The 20,353-nt window shown below is 34.6% G+C and overlaps 1 protein-coding gene across 1 annotated transcript in view; it reads right to left on the reverse strand.

The window, feature by feature from the left end:
• CCDC7 (coiled-coil domain containing 7) overlaps positions 1–20,353 on the reverse strand; it is a 262,345-nt gene that overhangs the window by 33,832 nt on the left and 208,160 nt on the right. The window contains exons 37-40 of the mRNA XM_055543752.1: positions 13,991–14,107; positions 10,826–10,933; positions 4,062–4,145; positions 430–501 (exon numbers count right to left, since the gene is read on the reverse strand). Of these exons, the coding sequence (XP_055399727.1) occupies positions 430–501; positions 4,062–4,145; positions 10,826–10,933; positions 13,991–14,107 (381 nt within the window). The remainder of the gene's footprint in view (positions 1–429; positions 502–4,061; positions 4,146–10,825; positions 10,934–13,990; positions 14,108–20,353) is intronic.

The raw sequence follows: 20,353 nt of genomic DNA on the forward strand, positions 1-20,353 counted from the left end.
TTCTACTGTTAGTAACTGCTGGAATTCCACTAATAATAGGAGGGAAGGCAATGGCAACCCACTCCAGTACTCTTGCCTGGAAAATCCCATGGACAGAGGAGCCTGGTGGGCTGCAGTCCATGGGGTTGCTAAGAGTTGGACACGACTCAGCGACTTCACTTTCACTTTTCACTTTCATGCACTGGAGAAGGAAATGGCAACCAACTCCAGTGTTCTTGCCTGGGGAATCCTAGGGATGGCGGAACCTGGTGGGCTGCTGTCTATGGGGTCACACAGAGTCGTTCATGACTGAAGCGACTTAGCAGCAGCAGATGAAAACATTTCAGCCTGTAATAATAGCATATAGGCACTATACTCATTTAGATACAAATTTAAATTCCAGAGAAGATAAATAAAGCAGAAATAGACTTGAAATACTCTTGTTCTTACCAAGATGACTCTTGATTTTGCCCTTTAGAATATTTCTTCCAGTAGCTTCTGCATAGCGCTCTGTATGAGTCTCTATAAACAGTTTCAAAACATTTTTGTAAGGTATATATTAAAATGTGTTTCTCTGTGTAGTACTCCTTTAATTATGTTTTAATACTATAGAACAGACTTAAAATGAAACGTTTGGATTGTAGTATCACAGGACCTTAGAATTGGAAGGGCTGTAAGCAATCACATAAGCCTCATTATATTGAGAGTTTCTGCCTGCAATGCAGGAGATCCAGGTTTGATCCCTGGGTTGAGAAGATACCCTGGAGAAGGGAATGGCAACCCATTCCAGTATTCTTGCCTGGAGAATTCCATGGATGGAGAAGCCTACTGGGCTACAGTCCATGGGGTTGCAAACAATCAGACACAACCAAGTGACTAACACACACAGAAATAATGATTTGACCAAGGCCACATATCTAGGTAACAACAAAGCTGATCCATAAACTGATACTTCATAGTTCTTTAACCAGAGCTTTTTCCATAAAATACAAACTTTTTGCCAACAAAAGTCATCCTAGAGAGTTTATCTTAATAAATAGTGTGCACATTAAGAACACATTCACATGGTAAGGATATACCTGGTGATGTAGAAGATAACATTTTTCCCCAGGGTCAAGTTGCAAATGATAGGCATCTTAGTCACAGGAAGTTACTGTGAGGCAGAAATTCTTTGACTTGTCCAGGAATATTTTAATTCTTTTTTAAAAGGTTATATAGCTAAGTCAAGTAAGCATCAGTGATGGGAAAGAAAAACAAGTAATTTGTAGACAGAGATAAAATACTCTCCCAGGTTCTCTTAGCACATGGACCTTCTCCCCTGAGGAGGAGGAAATGGGTCATTGCAGGAATGCGAGCATTGGTACTGCATCCCTTTCCATTTGAGTCTTTTCATGGTTTTTACTTTTTGCTGGATTCAGAAATGACGATCTATGTTCAGTATCAGGAAAAAAAATTATTTAAAATAATTTTATATTGCAAGAGGAATAATCAGAATTGGTGACTCTGGGTCACCTGTTAGGTAAAGTCTTGGGTGGGCAAAATTTGGTTCTAATATAGCATGTAAGTGAAGCTTGAACTTGTTACATCCAGAACTTCCACATTATAAGTCTTGCTTTGGAGAGCTGGCTGAGCCCATGAATATTTAAGTGTGCACTATTACTGAGGCAGCACAAATTTATCACCACTGCAATCTAAACAGAGGTGAAGACCTGGGACATCATTACTAAAACTGAAGACATGCTGGATTGGGCAGAATAAATTTTAGTAATTAAGTCACAGCATTTGTGAAAGTAATGTGTACTATAGCAACATAGAACTGGAGAACATTAGCAGACATACTTTAGCTCTCTTCTCTGGTCTTTCTCCAAAGATAAAATTAGAAGAACTGATTCACTTGATTTGAGAAAGCAAAGGATTCTTAGGAAAGCAGGGAGGCAATAAATGATATAGAGTAGAGAAACCTAATCTATTAAGAGCCACAATTTTCTTCCTTCACAATATTCTCCCACTGCTTTTAAGTTTTGTTTTTTTTTTAAATCCTACTCTGCTTGCAGTTTGTTGAACTATTTTTCTTTAATGTAACATGATCCATTTTAAATGTTAATTCTATGCTTATTCGTATATTCATAGAGCTATGTAACAATCACAGTCAATTTTATAGTCTACTTTAGATTTATACTAAACAGATGAAATTCCAGGAAGATTTAGAATTTTTTTTCATATTCTACATATATAGTTCTCTTTATAACATAATTCTTACTATCTTTTCCCAATTTTATATATGAAGCATGTAAAAATAAATTCATTTATTTAAAATTGCTTTTAAATTACTTACATAATTGTGTGCTCTACCAAGAGAAGACAAAGCATGGATGTATAGCGTTTATTATTTTAACTATAATATTTTTTTGGTGATTATTTAAAATGCCATTTTCTGCTCTTTAATCCCTCTGCTGTCCATGCTATATTTCCATACTTTAAATTTGCTCATTCTTTCTTCTGATAGTGTAAAAATACTGAACATCTCTATTGATTTTTTAAAATTTCAGTTATACTTTCAACTCCGATTTCTATGTGTTCCTTTTCAAAATGATATATTTCTCTTTGTATATATTCCCTATTTGATAAAGAACTGTCATGAGATCTTCCTTCTCTTCTTAATAATGTTTACATTTAGTTCTTTGAAAATATATATATAATAACTTCTTTTTAGTTTTGTTCTTTAAGTGCAATAGCTTGGATCCTCACAAGCAGTTTTTATTGTATTCATTTTTCCTTGTTACATGTCACATTTTACTGTTTTTTTTTTTTTTTTTTGCATGACCCATAATTTTATGCTGAAAACTGAGTATTTTGGATATGCAATATAGCACCTCTGAATACTGACTTCCTTTTTCAAGGCATGTTATTATTATTTTCTTGCTTATATTCTTAGCTATCTGGCTGAAACATTTTACTGAAGTATTCCTTTGCAGTTTGAAGGCACAACTACTGCTCCTCAAGGGAAAAATTCTTGGATATAGTGGTTTTAGCAGTGGTGTCTTTTTTACATCTCTGTTATATGGTCTATCTCTTTTGATGTTATCAGTCAGTTCATTCAGCCTCTCAGTTGTGTCCAACTATTTGTGATCCCATGGACTGCAGCACGCTAGGTCTCCCTGTCCATCACCAACTACTGGAGCTTGCTCAAACTCATGTCCATTGAGTTGGTGATGCCATCCAACCATCTCATCCTCTGTTGTGCCCTTCTCCTCCTGCCTTCAATCTTTCCCAGCATCAGGGTCTTTTCCAATGAGTCAGTTCTTCGCATCAGGTGGCCAAAGTATTGGAGTTTCAGCTTCAATATCAGTTCTTCCCCCAAAATTAAAGGGCAGTGTGTCTATCACTTTTACAAGAGTAAAGGCTGTAGCATAATCTCTGAACCACATAACACAACTAATGACTCTATCACAGATGAGAAGGCTAATATGCCTGATAGTTCCATCAAATAGAGAGAAATGGCAACCAATGAATTAACTCTGTGTTAAATTCACCTTGTTATTATCACATTCATCAGGAAGACTTTCTCCTTTTCTAAACTAGAAAGAGAGATTAGAATAGAATTAAATACACTTGAAGTGAAGTGGCTCAGTTGTGTCTGAGTCTTTGCAATCCCATGGACTATAGCCTACCAGGCTCCACCATCCATGGAATCTTAAGGGCAGGAATACTGGAGTGGGTTGCCATTTTCTTCTCCAGGGGATCTTCCCAACCCAGGGATTGAACCCAGGTCTCCTGCATTGCAGGCAGATGCTTTACTGTTTGAGCTACCAGGGAAGCCAGGATGTATCAAGTATATTCCAAGTTCATTATAGCATTTCAGTTTATGGTTTAATTTTTAAATGGATCCTTTCTAAAAATCATATCTAGCTAACTTTCAGATTTCTAGTAAATACCATAGTACAACTAATTATGAGGATATTCATGAAGATTTTACCTATATAATAACAACATGCAAGTACTCTTTTCATTAAAAATTCATACTCAAACTCCAAAAAAGGTAAAGAAACCATATAGATCAGACTTGGAAAGATTAGACTTACCAAGGGGAGCCTTTGCTAGGGTCTTATTTCCCACTATCCGTATATGTCTTCCAAGAGTATCTTTCAAGTGTTCTAGATCAATTTCTATGGAAATAAACATAACAAAACACTTTGTAAAGTAACCCTAACATATGAGTGTTTCTCTTTGTCTGTATGTGTGTTCATGTGTGGTACTATCTTAATTAGCCTAGTTATTAGTAAATATGCATTATAATGGAATATCTTGGTTGCAGTATCATTAAACCTTAGAATTAGAATGGCTGTTAGCAATCATTAAGTCTCCATATATTGAGACTTAGAGACATTAACAGTTTGACCAAGACTGTGTATCCAGATAATGAAAAACCTGATGCACAACCTTATGCCTTTAACCAGTGCTTTTTCCATACAGTGCTCTCTCTTAAACTAAATTAAAATATCCTGGAGAGGTTATGATAATAATCAACTGTTCAGTTTAAATTAAAATCAAAATCATACTACAGGGATATATACCAGTGATGTGGAACACAACATTTTTTTCCTCAGGCTATGTTGCAAATTAGGGTCTCCATGGAAATTTACCATGGGGCAGAAATTCTTGGACTTTCCAGAAATATTTTAATGCCCCTTTTATGTTACTTAAGTGTAAACAAAGTGGCATCAGTGATGTAAAAGAATATCAGAATATGTTGTAGACTGAAAAAACGTGCTCTCCTAGGTCCCTTTAGCATGTAGACCTGGTAGTCTGGAGGAAGAAATGGTTAAACTTGTAGAAGAACCTGGATTGAGACTGGGTCTCTTTTCATTTGAGTTTTATGCCATTTGAAATTTTTGCTTGATTTAAACTGCTGCTGCTGCTAAGTCGCTTCAGTTGTGTCCGACTCTGTGCGACCCCATAGACAGTAGCCCACCAGGCTCCCCCGTCCCTGGGATTCTCCAGGCAAGAACACTGGAGTGGGTTGCCATTTCCTTCTCCAATGCATGAAAGTGAAAAGTGAAAGGGAAGTCGCTCAGTCGTGTGTCCGACTCTTCGCGACCCCATGGACTGCAGCCTACCAGGCTCCTCTGTCCATGGGATTTTCTAGGCAAGAGTACCGAGTGGGGTGCCATCGCCTTCTCCGGTAGTTTAACTTAGAAGTGCCTAAATATTACATGCTGCTGCTACTGCTGCTAAATCGCTTCAGTCGTGTCCGACTGTGCAGCCCCATAGACGGCAGCCCACCAGGCTCCCCCGTCCCTGGGATTCTCCAGGCAAGAACACTGGAGTGGGTTGCCATTTCCTTCTCCAATGCATGAAAGTGAAAAGTGAAAGTGAAGTCGCTCAGTCATGTCCAATTTAAACTGCAACTAGGTCCAATTATGAGAAAAATATGTTAACATTATTAAAGGACAGTTTATATTGAAAGGAATAATTAGGAATGATCAACTACTGGATTTAAAATACTGTAGCTAATTAGTTTCTAGCAGAGTGTGTACCTGAAGTTAGAAACCTGTTATAACTAACATGCCCAGATGGAAGTCTCTCTTTGGAGAAATGTATGAGCCAGTAAGTATTAAAAAGGTTGTGCTATTTGTGTAGAGGTGGTTACCTGCTGCAGCACCATTGCCAAAATGACAAAACAGTGTGTCTGGTTAGGCAGAACAATTAACATTTTGTGAAAGTAATAAGATGCATAGCAAAATGAAACTGGGGAGTATTAGCAGATACATTTCAGTTTCTCTGGTTCTGTCTCCAAATGGTATACGTAACAAGGACTTGCTCATTTGTATTAAGGAAGCAAAGATTCCTTAGATAAGTAAGAGGCAATGAGGGTAGCATTAGAGGGAAGGTTAGGTTAAGTACTATCAATTAAAAGACATATGCTAGAGAAATGTGTAACCTAGAAAAGTCAGAGTTTTCTTTTATCATATCCTCCTACTTTTCAAATCCTTTTTTAATTCTATTCTTTTTGATATTCATTGAGTTAGTTTTAAAAAATATATAACATATTATACAATTTGCCCATTTAAAGTGTTCATTTCAATGTTTTAAAAAATATATTCAGAGTTATATGACCATCACCACAATTAATTTTAGAAGAGACTAGACAGTGTTCTTACCAAAAAATGATAATTATATGACATGATGGAAGTGTTAGCTAACACTGGGGTGGTCATCATATTGCAATGTACAAATGTATCAACATACCATAAATGTTAAACACACAATGTTATAGATCAATTTTTTCACAATAAAAAAAGAATCTACATTAGAATTATGCTAAGTAAATTCTAGTAATTACAGTGAGGTATAGAAATGCTACCCTTATATAGCATTATTCCCTCCACTATATTTTTGCACCATCGTTATATATAAATATAATAACCTATAACCTATATAGTCATTGCTTTGTTAAAATTATGATTATTATTTATGTATAGGTTTTAATATTATCTTTTATAATTACAGAATTACTTTAACCCAGTCTCTTTTTTATGGGGTTCAGATTACTGTCTGAGATCACTTGCTTTCAGCCTGAAGAACTTTCTTTTGTACTTTTGATAAAGTGAATCTGCTAGCAATGAATTTTCACAGTTTTTTATGTTTTAAAATCTCTTTACTTCACTTTTATTTTTTGAGAGGTAATTTGGCTGGATATAAAATTTGGGGTTGATCATATATATATATATATATATTTTTTTTTTTTGCATTTTGGTCATCCTATTGCATTTTGTTCTCCATAGTTTCTGATGAAAAGTCAGCCATCAATCTTATTGGAGTTCCCAATAGAGTAGAAATGCCAGTTTTCCAGAGTGTGTATACTAATTTATACTGCTACCAGCAGTTTCTGCAAGTTCTACAATATTATCATGTTGTAGAACAAGTTGCTCTACAATATTATCATGACTTGATTCTGTCATTCTTTGACTTAAACTCAATGATCTATGTCATAAAATCCTCATGAATTTAACTCCAATTTTCTAGATAACTAATAAGACTGTACCATTTTCAAATGTTTATTAGTCATTTAGATACATTCTTAATTTCTGTTACAGTGCTTTTGATTTCTAGCATTTATTTTGATTATTTCTTAGAGATTTACTCTATGCATAATTACCTATATATTCTTTCATATAGTCTACATTTCTGCAAAGGCCTTTATTATATTAGTCATAGTTAATTTAAATTCCCAGTTTGATAATTCCAAAATTTCTGCTATATCTGCATCTGGTCTTGATGATTGCTTTGTGTCCAGCTTGCATGTTTTGCTCTTTTAGCATGCCATATACTATTTTAAAGCTAGACATGATGTATCAGGTAAAATAACTGAAGTATTTAGGTTTTTATTATGATGTTTTATGTTCATCTGGAGAGGAGATCAGCAGGTGTCACAGGCTAAAATTTATTTTCCTTTTCTGGTCTCCTCTGTGGTTTTTGGTTTTCCCTAAAGAATAGTTCTTTAACGGGCCCTGAGCACTGCAGTTTTTCCATTGGTAACCCTCTGTTATTATCCAGGGGCCTTAGTGAAGTAGTTGTAAGGTATGAGAGAGAGGGAAAGCATTCTATAAACCTATGATTAGTTCTCAGTCTTTTATTTACACTTTCCTCTGGGCTGTGACTTTCAAAATTGCTTTTCAGTATGTTTACTGAATTAGATAAAACAGAAAGGCTAAAGAGGACTGGACTTGAATATCTGCCTTCCTTGATGCTGAAAGTTCAAGAGGTTAGATTCTGGCATTTCTTTTTCTGGACATCTGTCAGATTCCAGTAAAGTAGTTTTCTTAAAGTTAGGGCTGTGTTAAGAAGAATGCAATTTTAGATGTTCACTTTTCTCCCCTTTCCTGAATGCATGAGTAGATTTTATTTCTGATATTTACCCAAGGTACCTGAAAGTGTATGGTATATCCATGGTTGCGTTGAGAACTTTTTTATTGCTCAACCTAGTTCATGTCCAGTTTCCAACAATTGCTAAATTACTCTTTAAGTTTTCCTACTAGTTTCTGGCTCCAGTGTTAGTGTGTTTCTAAAAATATGTAATTTCCAGTATCCATCTATCTCCTCAGTTTGAGAGGGGAAATTTGCTCTCTAACCTCAATTCTTTGATGGAACTGAGAAGGGTTGTTGACTTTAAGATTCTTTAGCTTTTTTTGGTTTGGAGTGACTTCCAAGTTTTTCACATGTTCAACTGGTAAGAAGCTTTGCAAATCTTTAAAAATAATTATTCCTAGATATTGTATTTGTTTTAGTACTAAAACAAATTTCATCATCCCTAAAAAATGTTCATTTTCAATTTTTTGTTCTTGGTATATAGAAACAGAATTGAATTTTCTACAGTTTTACTCTATATTCATTAATTTAAATAAATACAGCTGATATAAGTTTATCTATAAACTACAGATTCTTTTAGATTACATACCTCCACAGTTACATTGTCTGAAATTTATGAGATTTCTTTAAATCCTTACAACTTGCATTATTAATTTTTTGTAATATCTATGGTTGCCAGTACAAAAATGAGTAGAAATAGTGATAACAAACATGTATGTCTCATTCCTAATATTGAAGGAAATATTTTACTATTAAATTGCTGAAATTTATTTGTACTTTTAAAAAGATAAGGGTCAAAGGTATATTATGAGCAAAGTTTTATTGAAGTTTAATGACTTTTTTCTTTATTCAATAATGTGGCAATGTTTTCTTATAATGTTTTTTATTCCTGTAAAGTTGGTAGTACTATTCCCAGTTTCTAGTCTGATTTAATAGCTTGAGTCTTCTTTCTTTATTCTTCATCAGTCTAGTTAAAGTTTTGTTAATTTTGTTGATATAATGTGAGTCTCTTATGGGCAGCATATAGTTGGATAATTCTTTTTCCATTTTTTCAATCTCTGTCTTTTACTTAGAAAGCTTAATCATTTACATTTATGGTAATTAATGAAAAGGAAAGAACTTACTTCTGCCATGTTTATATTTGTTCTCTGTATTTCTTACATTTTTTTTTGTTCCTCATTTCCTCTAATACTGCCTTCTTTCGTGTTCAACTGATAGTTTAAGGGACTAGTTTTGTTTCCTTTCTCATTTCCTTTGTGCATATTCTATACATATTTTCCTTTTTGTTACCAAGGGAATTATGCATAACATCTTAAAGTTATAAAAATCTAATTTAAATTGATGCCAACTTAACTTCAATAACATCCAAAAGCTGTACTCCTATATGGCTCAATCCTTTTCGATACTGATGTTAGGAAGCATATCTTTATACACTGTGTGCCCAATAATACATATTTATCATTACTTTTATATATTTTTCCTAAAACTATTATACAAAATTAACAGTAGAGCTACAAACTAAAACTACAATAATACTGGCTTTTATATTTGAGATGTATTTATCTACACTGGAGATCTTCATTTCTTCATATAGCTTCAAGTTACTGTATAACATTGTTTCACATCACCCTCAAGGATTCCCCTTAGCATTTTCTATAGAGCAGGTCTAATGGTAATCTTGTTAACCCTAGAAGCTCTCCTATTCTTTGGGGTTGGTTTTGTGCTGGGCACTCCTTCATATTTCTACAAAATTTTCTGACCATTTTGAAGATGACTTTTTCTTAACTGGGGAATCCTCTTGTTACTGTAAATATTTTATTGTTTCCCAAAGTTCTGACAAGGTTAGTTCTAATGGTTTTCTGCCTTTCCCCTTCCTCACCCTTTTTCATTGTTTCTGTCAGGGATTAAAAGCTTGGGGCCTCCTAGTCTGTCATTTTGCTGACATCTGCCTTAAAATGGTTGTTCAGAAGCTGCCAATGTTACACTTAAAATTATCTTATTAGAAATTAGTTAAGTACTTAGTCACTTGGCCACATGAGCTTTAGCATAGGTTTTGTTTTTGGCTGAGCCACACAACTTGTGGGATCTCAGTTCTCTGACCAGGGACTGAACCTGGCCTGTGACAGTTAAAGTCCAGAATCCTAACCACTAGGTCACCAGGGATCTTCCTAGCATAGGTTTTTTAACTATTAGACATTTGCCGACTTTGTGATACAAAGGTCACAAAGTAGACATATTGCCTATCTAGTGATAGTTCTATTTTTTTCATTGTCTTGTTATCACAACAGATGATATAAGTAACAAAAACTGTGTTTTCTAAAGAACTGATCATATAGCATCTAGTTTATATCATGAAAATTCACAATGTACGGAAAAACCTTTTTTTTTTTCATGAGCAGGTAAACTCTTAAGCATTACTTAATTAATGTTTGGTGAAGTAATAAGCAGATGACAAATTCTTTTAAAGATACATATTAATTGATATATAGACTGTTTAATAAAAGAATAAAATTATTACAGCTTTCCCTCAGTATCCACAGGGGAGGGTTCTCAGAATCCCTTGTGGATACCAAATCCTGAAGATGCTCAAGTCTCTTGAATAAAATGGTGCAATATTTTCCTGTAACCTATGAACACTCTCCTATATATTTTAAATCATCTCTAGATTACTTATAATACCTAATACAATGAAAATGCTATATAAATAGTTGTAAATGCTATCTAAACCATTGCCAGTGCATAAACCATTGTTTTTTGGAACTTTCTGAAAATTTTTCTTCTGAATATTTCTGATCTGTGGTCAGCTGAATCTGTAGATGTGAAACCCATGGATACAGAGGGCTGACTATTTATTAAAGTGAGAAAGGTTACCTTATGTTTGAATTTCTTATTTTAATAACTGTACAATACAGTGGAAATGCTTTAACTCTTAGAATGTGTTCTCTATTGTACCTAAACATTATAAATCTCTACTTACCTATTACTTTGTTTAAATCTAATTGAAATATTAAGTCATCAATTGATGGATTCATTTCTGGAAGATTCTCTGCTATATCTGGATGTTCTGTGGTTATTTCCCTTTTAACTGTAAGAATAATAGATTGCCAGATTAGTACATGCATAACTAATATTTTGTGAGGGTAAAATTATACTACATAAAGTTAGAGAGATGTCACCTTACACTTCCTCTTCATGGCTCACACCCTTGTGGCAAAGAGGCTTGCATAACTCAGTGAAGCTATGAGCTAGGCTATGCAGGGCTACTCAAGACAAGACAGGTCACAGTGAAGAGTTCTGCTGACAAAATGTGTGGTCTACTGGAGGAGGGAATGGCAAACCACACTTGTATTCTTGCTGCAAGAAACCCATGAACAATATGAAAAGGCAAAAACATATGACACTAGAAGATGAGTCCCCCAGGTTGGAAGGTGTCCAATATGATACTAGGGAAGGACAGAAGGCAATTACTAATAGTTCCAGAAAGAATGAAGTGTCTGGGCCAAAGTGGAAATGATGCCCAGTTGTGGATATGTTTGGTGGTAAAAGTAAAGTCCAGTGCTGTAAAGGGCAATAATGCATAGCAATCTGGAATGTTAGGTCTGTGAATCAAAGTAAATTGGACCTGGTCAAGCAGGAGATGGCAGGAGTGAAGATCAACATCTTAGGAATCAAAGATGTTGTTTGATTTAGTGAGCTAAAATGGAAAGGAATGGGAGAATTTAACTCAGATGACCAATATATCTACTACTGTGGGCAAGAATCCCTTAGAAGAAAAAGAGTAGTTCTCATCGTTAACAAGAAAATCTTAAATGCAGTACTTGGGTGCAAAGTCAAAAATGACAGGATGATCTCAGTTCGTTTCCAAAGGAAGATATTCAACTTCACAGTAATCCAAGATTATATCCCAACCACCAATGCTGAAGAAGCTGAAGTTGACTGGTTCAAGACCTACAAGATCTTCTACAGCTAATACCAAAACAAGACGTCCTTTTCATCAGAGGGGATTGAAATGCAAAAGAAGGAAGTCAAGAGATACCTGGAATAAAGGGCAAGTTTGGCTTTGGAGTACAAAATGAAGCAGGGCAAAGGCTAACAGAGTTTTGCCAAGAGAACACACTGATTATACCAAACATTCCTTTTCAACAACACAAGAGATGACTCTAAATATGGACATCACTAAATGGTCAATACCCAAATCAGATTGATTATATTCTTTGCAGCCAAATATGGAGAAGCTCTATACAGTCGGCAAAAACAAGACCAGGAGCTGACTAAAGCTCAGATTATCAGCTCATTGCAAAATTCAGGCTTAAATTGAAGAAAGTAGGGAAAACCACTAGGCTCTTCAGGTATGACCTAAATCAAATCCCTTATGACTATACAGTGGAAGTGTCAAATAGATTCAAGGGATTAGATCTGATAGACAGAGAGACAGAACAACTATGGATAGAGAATTGTGACATGGTACAAGAAACAATCCTGTACAAATGACTAAAACCATCCCAAAGAAAAAGAAATGCAAGAAGGCAAAATGGTTGTCTTAAGAGGATATACAAATAGCTGAGGAAAGAAGAGAAGTGAAAGGCAAGGGAGAAAGGGAAAGATATACCCAACTGAATGAAGAATTACAGAGAATAGTAAGGAGGGATAAGAAGGTCTTTTTAACTGAACAACGCAGAGAAATAGAGGGAAAACAACAAAATGGGAAAGACTAGAGATCTCAAGAAAGCTAAACATATAAAGGGAACATTTCATGCAAGGATGGAAATCATAAAGGACTGAAACAGTAAGGATCTAACGAAAGTAAATAAAAGTGAAACTGTGGAAAATTCTTAGAGATGGAATTGTTAGAAATTCTTCTAACAAAAGTAGAAGAGATTAAGGAGAGGTGGCAAGAATACACAGAAGAACTTTACAAAAAAGGTCTTAATGACATTGATAACCATGAAGGTGTGGTCACTCAAGTAGAGCCAGATATCTTGGAGTGTGAAGTGGGCCTTAGGAAGCATTATTATGAGGTAATAGTGCTGAGCTATTGAAAATCCTAAAAGATGATGCTGATAAAGTGTTGCACTCAATATGCCAGGAACTTTTGGAAAACTCAGCAGTGGCCACAGGACTGGAAAAGGTCAGCTTTCATTCCAATCCCAAAGAAGGGCAATGCGAAGAAATGTTCAAACTACTGTACAATTGCCCTCATTTCAGATGGTAGTAAGGTTATGCTCAAAATCCTTCAGGCTAGGCTTCAGGAATACATGAACCAACAACTTCCATCAAATAAATTGTGGACCTAGGTTTTATTTGATTCTTAAGAAGCACAAATGTAAATCAAATTTTCTGTTATACTAAGTCAAAAATCCAAATAAAAAATTTCCAGTCTTTCTAATGGACATGAGTTTGAACAAACTCAGGGAGATAGTGAAGGACAGAGGAGCCTGGTATGCTGCAGTTCATGGGGTTGCATATGGTTGGATACAACTTGCTGACTGAACAACAATCTTTCTAATAATGTCCGTTTTTCTAGAAATCCATTTTTGAAGCAAACATAAAAAATAGATAAATTTACTTAAAATATACACAAAAAATACACTACTAAAGAGTTGTAGTAGAAAATATAAAATATCAAGAGTAGTGTCCAATAGATAAAAAACAAACGTTTCTTTTCCCTTCTTGAAACTATGTAACAATATTAAGAATAGCTCTACTGGATAACAACAAATATGTTTTAGCAGATAATGATAGTTGATAAGAATTGAAATGTAAATGCTGGGTAAATGTCATGTTGTTAAAAATGAAATAACTGCAACAATTCCATAAGTTTCCTAGAAAAATGTCTCCTAAACTTGTTTTCTATGAAACACTATTCCAAAGAAAGAGAAAGACAGTGTTTCTTGCTCAACAAATTTAAGAAATAAAGTATAATAATTAGAATATTAAAGACTCCAAGAAATGAGGGGTGCTAATAGCATTACAGCATTTACTAGTTCTGTAGAACTTCAATTTCTGGTAAATTATGTTTTAAAATATCCACTCTAAGGAAAAAGTTCAACTAACATAAAATTGGTGCACATTAAAATGTAATTTTAAACTGTCAAGTATTTTATGATGACTTTTAAAATATGTATATCAAGGTAATTCATACTTCTCAATATCTGAGGGTGGTAAACTCCACTTAGTTGAGTTTTATCCTTGTATCCTTTAGTTCTTACTAGATCATCAAGTGCAAATTTCTCATCTGAGAGTTCATCCACATCTTGATCTACCAATATGAAGAAAACTTTCAATTAAATACAGAAACACTATTGAAACCTATACATTATGGCTTAATTCCAAGGAGATTATAATGTCTGGAGTTTAGGAAAATATTCTTATATCAATAAGAAGAGAAAAATGATTACTCAATAAATGTTAGAAGTTCATTTAATAGATTTCAATTTCTTTATTGTCTTAATATAGAATATATTTCTGTGTCAATCCAACAGCTAATACCTTGATTTATGTTGAAGCACCAAAAGATATCCCCATTAAAATTATAAACAAAACCAGAATGTGAATCATTATCATTTTAACAATTACCTAGTTCTGGTAAAGTTGGTATGATAAATATATGGATCAGAAATATTTCTTATATGATTAAACATACAGATTTGTCATAAAAGTTTTTATATGGCAAAAAAATCAAAATTGTAATCTTAACCTCAGTGAGCTACAAGAGAACACAAATAGACAACTAAATAAAATCAGGAAAACAATACATATACAAACGAAGAAGGTCAACAAGAGACAGGAAACATAAAAGAACCAAACAGAAATTTTGGAGCTGAAGAACACAATGACTGAAGAATTTAACAGAGAGCTTTTTAGTAGCACACATGATCAAGCAGAGGAAAAATAATCAGTGATCTCAAAGACGGATAATTTGAAATTACCAAGTAGAACAACAAAAAGAAAAGAAGAATGAAAAAAAGTAAAAAAAGTCTATGGAACATATGGGATGCCATCAAGCAAATATATGCCAGATAGTTATTCCAGAAGAAGAAGAGAATAAGAAAAGGACAGAAAGCATTATTAAAGAAATAATGGCTGTAAAATTCCCAAAACTGAGGAAGGAAGTGGACATACAAACTTATGGATCCCAAAGACGTCCAAATAGATTTAACTCAAAGAGATCTACACTGAGACATACACTTAAATTATCAAAGGTCAAAGACAAAGAAAGAATTTTAAAAGCAGCAAAAGTAACTTATTTCACACAAAAGAACTTCAGTAAGACTACAATGGATTTCTAAGCAGAAAACTTAGAACTACAAAAGCGACAAAAACAATAAAATGGCAATACAAAGTCATTAACAATCAAGAACTACTTTAAATATAAATAAATTACACTCAAAAAAGATTGGAGAGTGAATGAAAAAATAAGATGTAATTACATGCTAACAATATGCAATTACATGTTATTAATAAAAGATCAACTTTAGATATAAGGACACACACAGGCTGAAAGTGAAGGGATAGAAAAAGATATTTCAAGAAAATGGTAATCAAGAGAGATCAGAGGTGGCTATATTAGACAAAAAAGACTAATAGAAAGCTGCCCCAAGACACAAAGGTCATTACAATGATGAAGGTCATTTCATCATTTTGATGAAGAATCAATTCAACAGGATATAACACTTACAAATACATATATGCATCCAATAATAGCTCACTTGAATATATAAACCAAACACTGACAGATCTGAAGGGAGAAATAGATGGCAAATCAAGAATAGAAGGAGACGTTAATATTCCATTTACAATAATGGATAGATCATTCAGACAAAAAATATGTAACGAAGACTCAGTAAAGATAAGTAAAATCAGTAAAGAGAGGGCTTGAATTATTTGAATGCAAATGGACTAGAGATATCTACAGAGCATTCCACTCAAGAGAAGTAAAATACACATTCTTCATAAGCATTCTTCTTCAGGACAGATCACATTCCAGGTCACAAAACAAATCTTAATGTGTTTAAAATTAAAATCATTTCAAGTATCTTTTCTAACCACAGTGGGGAAAAAAAAAACTATGAATAAATAATGGTAGAAAAGTGAAAAATTCACAGACACATGGAAATTAAACAACACAATCTTGAACAACCACTGGATCAAAGAAGAAATCAAAAGGGAAATTAGAAAATATCTCCAGAGAACAAAAATGGAAACACAATATACATAAACATGTAGGATGTACAAAAACAGTATCCAAGAGGGTAGTTTATAGTAATACACACCTAGATTAAAAGAGAAGAAATATCTCAAAGACCATAAATTACACCCAAAGGAACTAAAAGAATAATAACAAATTAATGTCAATGTTATTAAAAGTAGGAAATAATAAAGATGAGAGCAGAAATAAATGAAATAGGGAACATTAAAAACAGTAAGAAAAATATGATAAAACTAAGAGGTGATTTTTGAAAAGACACACAGAAATTGACAAACTTTTAGCTAGACTGTCTAAGAAATAAAGACACAAAGAAAATGAGAAGTGGAAGAGAAAACATTACAACTAACACCACAGAAATAAATATGCTATAAGGGACCATTATGAACAAGTATACATCAACATATTGAACAACTAGGAGCAAAGGAATAAATTCCTAGAAATATACAGCCTACCAAGACTGAATCATGAGGAAACAGACTGAATAGACCAGTAACAAAGGAGACTAGGCAGTAATCAAAAACCTACCACCACCAACAACAAAAGCCCAGGACCAGATGACTTAATTGATGAATTTTACCAAACATTTAAAGAAGAATTAACAGGAACTATTCTTAAACTCTCCCCCAAAATACAAAATTAAACACTTCTTTTTTAAAAATATATATATTTATTTATTTTAATTGGAGGCTAATTACTTTACGATATTGTAGTGGTTTTGCCATACATTGACATGAATCTGCCATGGGTGTACACGTGTTCCCCATCCTGAACCCCCCTCCCATCTCCCTCCCCATCCCATTCCTCTGGGTCATCCCGGTGCACCAGTCCTGAGCACCCTGTCTCATGCATCAAACCTGGACTGGCGATTCATTTCACATATGGTAATATATATGTTTCAATGCCATTCTCCCTAATCATCCCACCCTCGCCCTCTCCCACAGAGTCCAAAAGACTGTTCTATACATCTGTGTCTCTTTTGCTGTCTCGCATATAGGGTTATCATTACCATCTTTCTAAATTCTATATATATGCATTGGCAGAGGAACCAGAGATCAAATTGCCAACATCTGCTGGATCATGGAAAAAGCAAGAGAGTTCCAGAAAAAAAAACATCTATTTCTGCTTTATTGACTATGCCAAAGCCTTTGATTGTGTGGATCACAATAAACTGTAGAAAATTCTGAAAGAGATGGGAATACCAGACCACCTGATCTGCCTCTTGAGAAATTTGTATACAGGTCAGGAAGCAACAGTTAGAACTGGACATGGAACAGACGGGTTCCAAATAGGAAAAGGAGTACATCAAGGCTGTATATTGTCACCCTGCTTATTTAACTTATATGCAGAGTACATCATGAGAAATGCTGGGCTGGAAGAAGCACAAGCTGGAATCAAGATTGCAGGGAGAAATATCAATAACCTCAGATATGCAGATGACACCACCCTTATGGTGGAAAGAGAAGAGGAACTAAAAAGCCTCTTGATGAAAGTGAAAGAGGAGAGTGAAAAAGTTGGCTTAAAGCTCAACATTCAGAAAACGAAGATCATGGCATCCGGTCCCATCACTTCATGGGAAATAGATGGGGAAACAGTGGAAACAGTGTCAGACTTTATTTCTTTGGGCTCCAAAATTACTGCCGATGGTGACTGCAGCCATGAAATTAAAAGATGCTTACTCCTTGGAAGGAAAGTTATGACCAACCTAGATAGCATATTCAAAAGCAGAGACATTACTTTGCCAACAAAGGTCCGTCTAGTCAAGGCTATGGTTTTTCCTGTGGTCATGTATGGATGTGAGAGTTGGACTGTGAAGAAGGCTGAGCACCAAAGAATTGATGCTTTTGAACTGTGGTGTTGGAGAAGACTCTTGAGAGTCCCTTGCACTGCAAGGAGATCCAACCAGTCCATTCTGAAGGAGATCAGCCCTGGGATTTCTTTGGAAGGAATGATGCTGAAGCTGAAAGTCCAGTACTTTGGCCACCTGATGCGAAGAGTTGACTCATTGGAAAAGACTCTGATGCTGGGAGGGATTGGGGGCAGGAGGAGAAGGGGACGACAGAGGATGAGATGGCTGGATGGCATCACTGACTCGATGGATGTGAGTCTGAGTGAACTCCGGGAGTTGGTGATGGACAGGGAGGCCTGGCGTGCTGCGATTCATGGGGTCGCAAAGAGTCGGACACGACTGAGTGACTGAACTGAACTGAACTGATACTGTATTGGTGTTTTTCTTTCTGGCTTACTTCACTCTGTATAATAGGCTCCAGTTTCATCCACCTCATTAGAACTGATTCAAATGTATTCTTTTTAATGGCTGAGTAATATTTCATTGTGTATATGTACCACAGCTTTCTTATCCATTCGTCTGCTGATGGACATCTAGGTTGCTTCCATGTCCTGGCTATTATAAACAGTACTGTTATCAACATTGGGGTACACATGTCTCTTTCAATTCTGGTTAAGGAAACACTTCTAAAATATTCATGATGCCAACATCATCCTGATTCCAAACTGAGACAAAAAAGCTACAAGAAACAAAAACTAAAGATATTGACATTTCCCTAATGAAAATAGATACAACAATCCTCAACAAAATATTAGCAAACCAAATTTTGAAGCACATTAAAAGGATCATATACCATGACCTAGTGGGATTTATACAAGAGATGCAAGGATGGTTTGGTTTAACATTTGCAAGTAAATCAATCTTTCACACCATACTGACAGAATGAGGGATAAAATTACATTATCATCTCAATAGATGCAGAAAAACATTTGACAAAATTCAACAAAATTCAATACTCTTTCACAATAAAAATCCTCAACAAACAGGCTTGGGAAGGAAGAAGAAAATTCTTGTGATTTGCAGATAATACAATTTTATATATAGAAAACCTCAAGGACTCAACCATGAAATTGTTGGAACTAATCAATGATTTCAGTAAAGTTGCAAGATACAAAATTAACATATGGTAATCTGTTGCATTTCTACATGTTAATGATAAAATATCTGAAAAAAACTAAAACTATACCATTCACAGTAGCATAAAAAACAATAAAATACTGGGAACAGCAACTGGCAGTCCAATGGTTAAGATTCCATGCTTCCACTGCAGGGGGTGCGGGTTCAAACACTGAGTCAGGGAACTAAGTGTGCATGCCACACAGCACAGCCAAAAATAAATTAAAAAAATAAAATTCTGGATATAAATTTAACCAAGGAGATGAAAGATCTGTACAATGAAAACTACAAGGCTCTATGGAAAGAAATGGAAGACATAAGGAAATGGGAAGATACCACATGTATATGTACTAAAAGAAAAATCTTTTTGAAATGTTCATACTATCCAAAGTCATCTATGGATTCAACACAATCCTATAAACACATCAAATTCTCCACAGAATTAGAAAAAAAAATCCTAAAATTTATATGGAATCACAAAAGAAATCAGAAAACGAAGGCAGTCCTATAAAAGAACAAAGTGAGAGATAACACATTTCTTGATTTCAAACTATACTCCAAAGCTATAACAATAAACATGTTATGCCATTGGCACAAAAACAGACACATAGACCAATGAAAGAAAGTACAGATTCTCAAATTAAATGTCCAAGCAAATTAAATGCTTGGTCAATTACTATTGAACAAGAGTGCCAAGAATACCCAGTGGGAAAAGGATAGTCTCTTCAACAAATGATGTTGAAAAAACTGCATATACACATGCAAAGAAATGAAACTGGACTCCTAATTTATGCCACTCACAAAATTAACTTGAAATAGAGCAAAGACTTATAAACATAAGACTTGATTCTGCTAGAGGAAAATGTAGGGAAGAAACTCCTTGACAGTGGTCTTCGCGATGATTTTTTTAAATATATGAATACCAAAAGCACAAACAACAAAAGAAAAACTCAACAAATGGGTCTACTTCAAAGTTAACAGCTTCTGTACAGTAAAAGAAACAACACAATGAAAAGGCAATCAATGAAATGAGAAAATTTCAGAAACCATGTATCAGATAAAGGGTTAATATCTAAAACATAGATTTCATACAGCCTAATAACAAAAAATTAAACAATCCAATTTTTAAAATGTACAGAAAAACTAAAGGCATACAAATGGCCAACAAGTATGTGAAAATATGATCAATAATATTAATCCTCAGAGAGATGCAAGTCAAAGGCACATTGAGATACCATCTCAAACAAGTTGGAATGGCTATCATCAAGAAGACAAGAGATATAAGTGCGGGCAAGAATACAATGACAAGGGAATCTTTGTATACTGCTAGAGGG

This window comes from Bubalus kerabau, chromosome 13 (assembly GCF_029407905.1).
Source record: "Bubalus kerabau isolate K-KA32 ecotype Philippines breed swamp buffalo chromosome 13, PCC_UOA_SB_1v2, whole genome shotgun sequence".
NCBI classification, from domain to species: domain Eukaryota; kingdom Metazoa; phylum Chordata; class Mammalia; order Artiodactyla; family Bovidae; genus Bubalus; species Bubalus kerabau.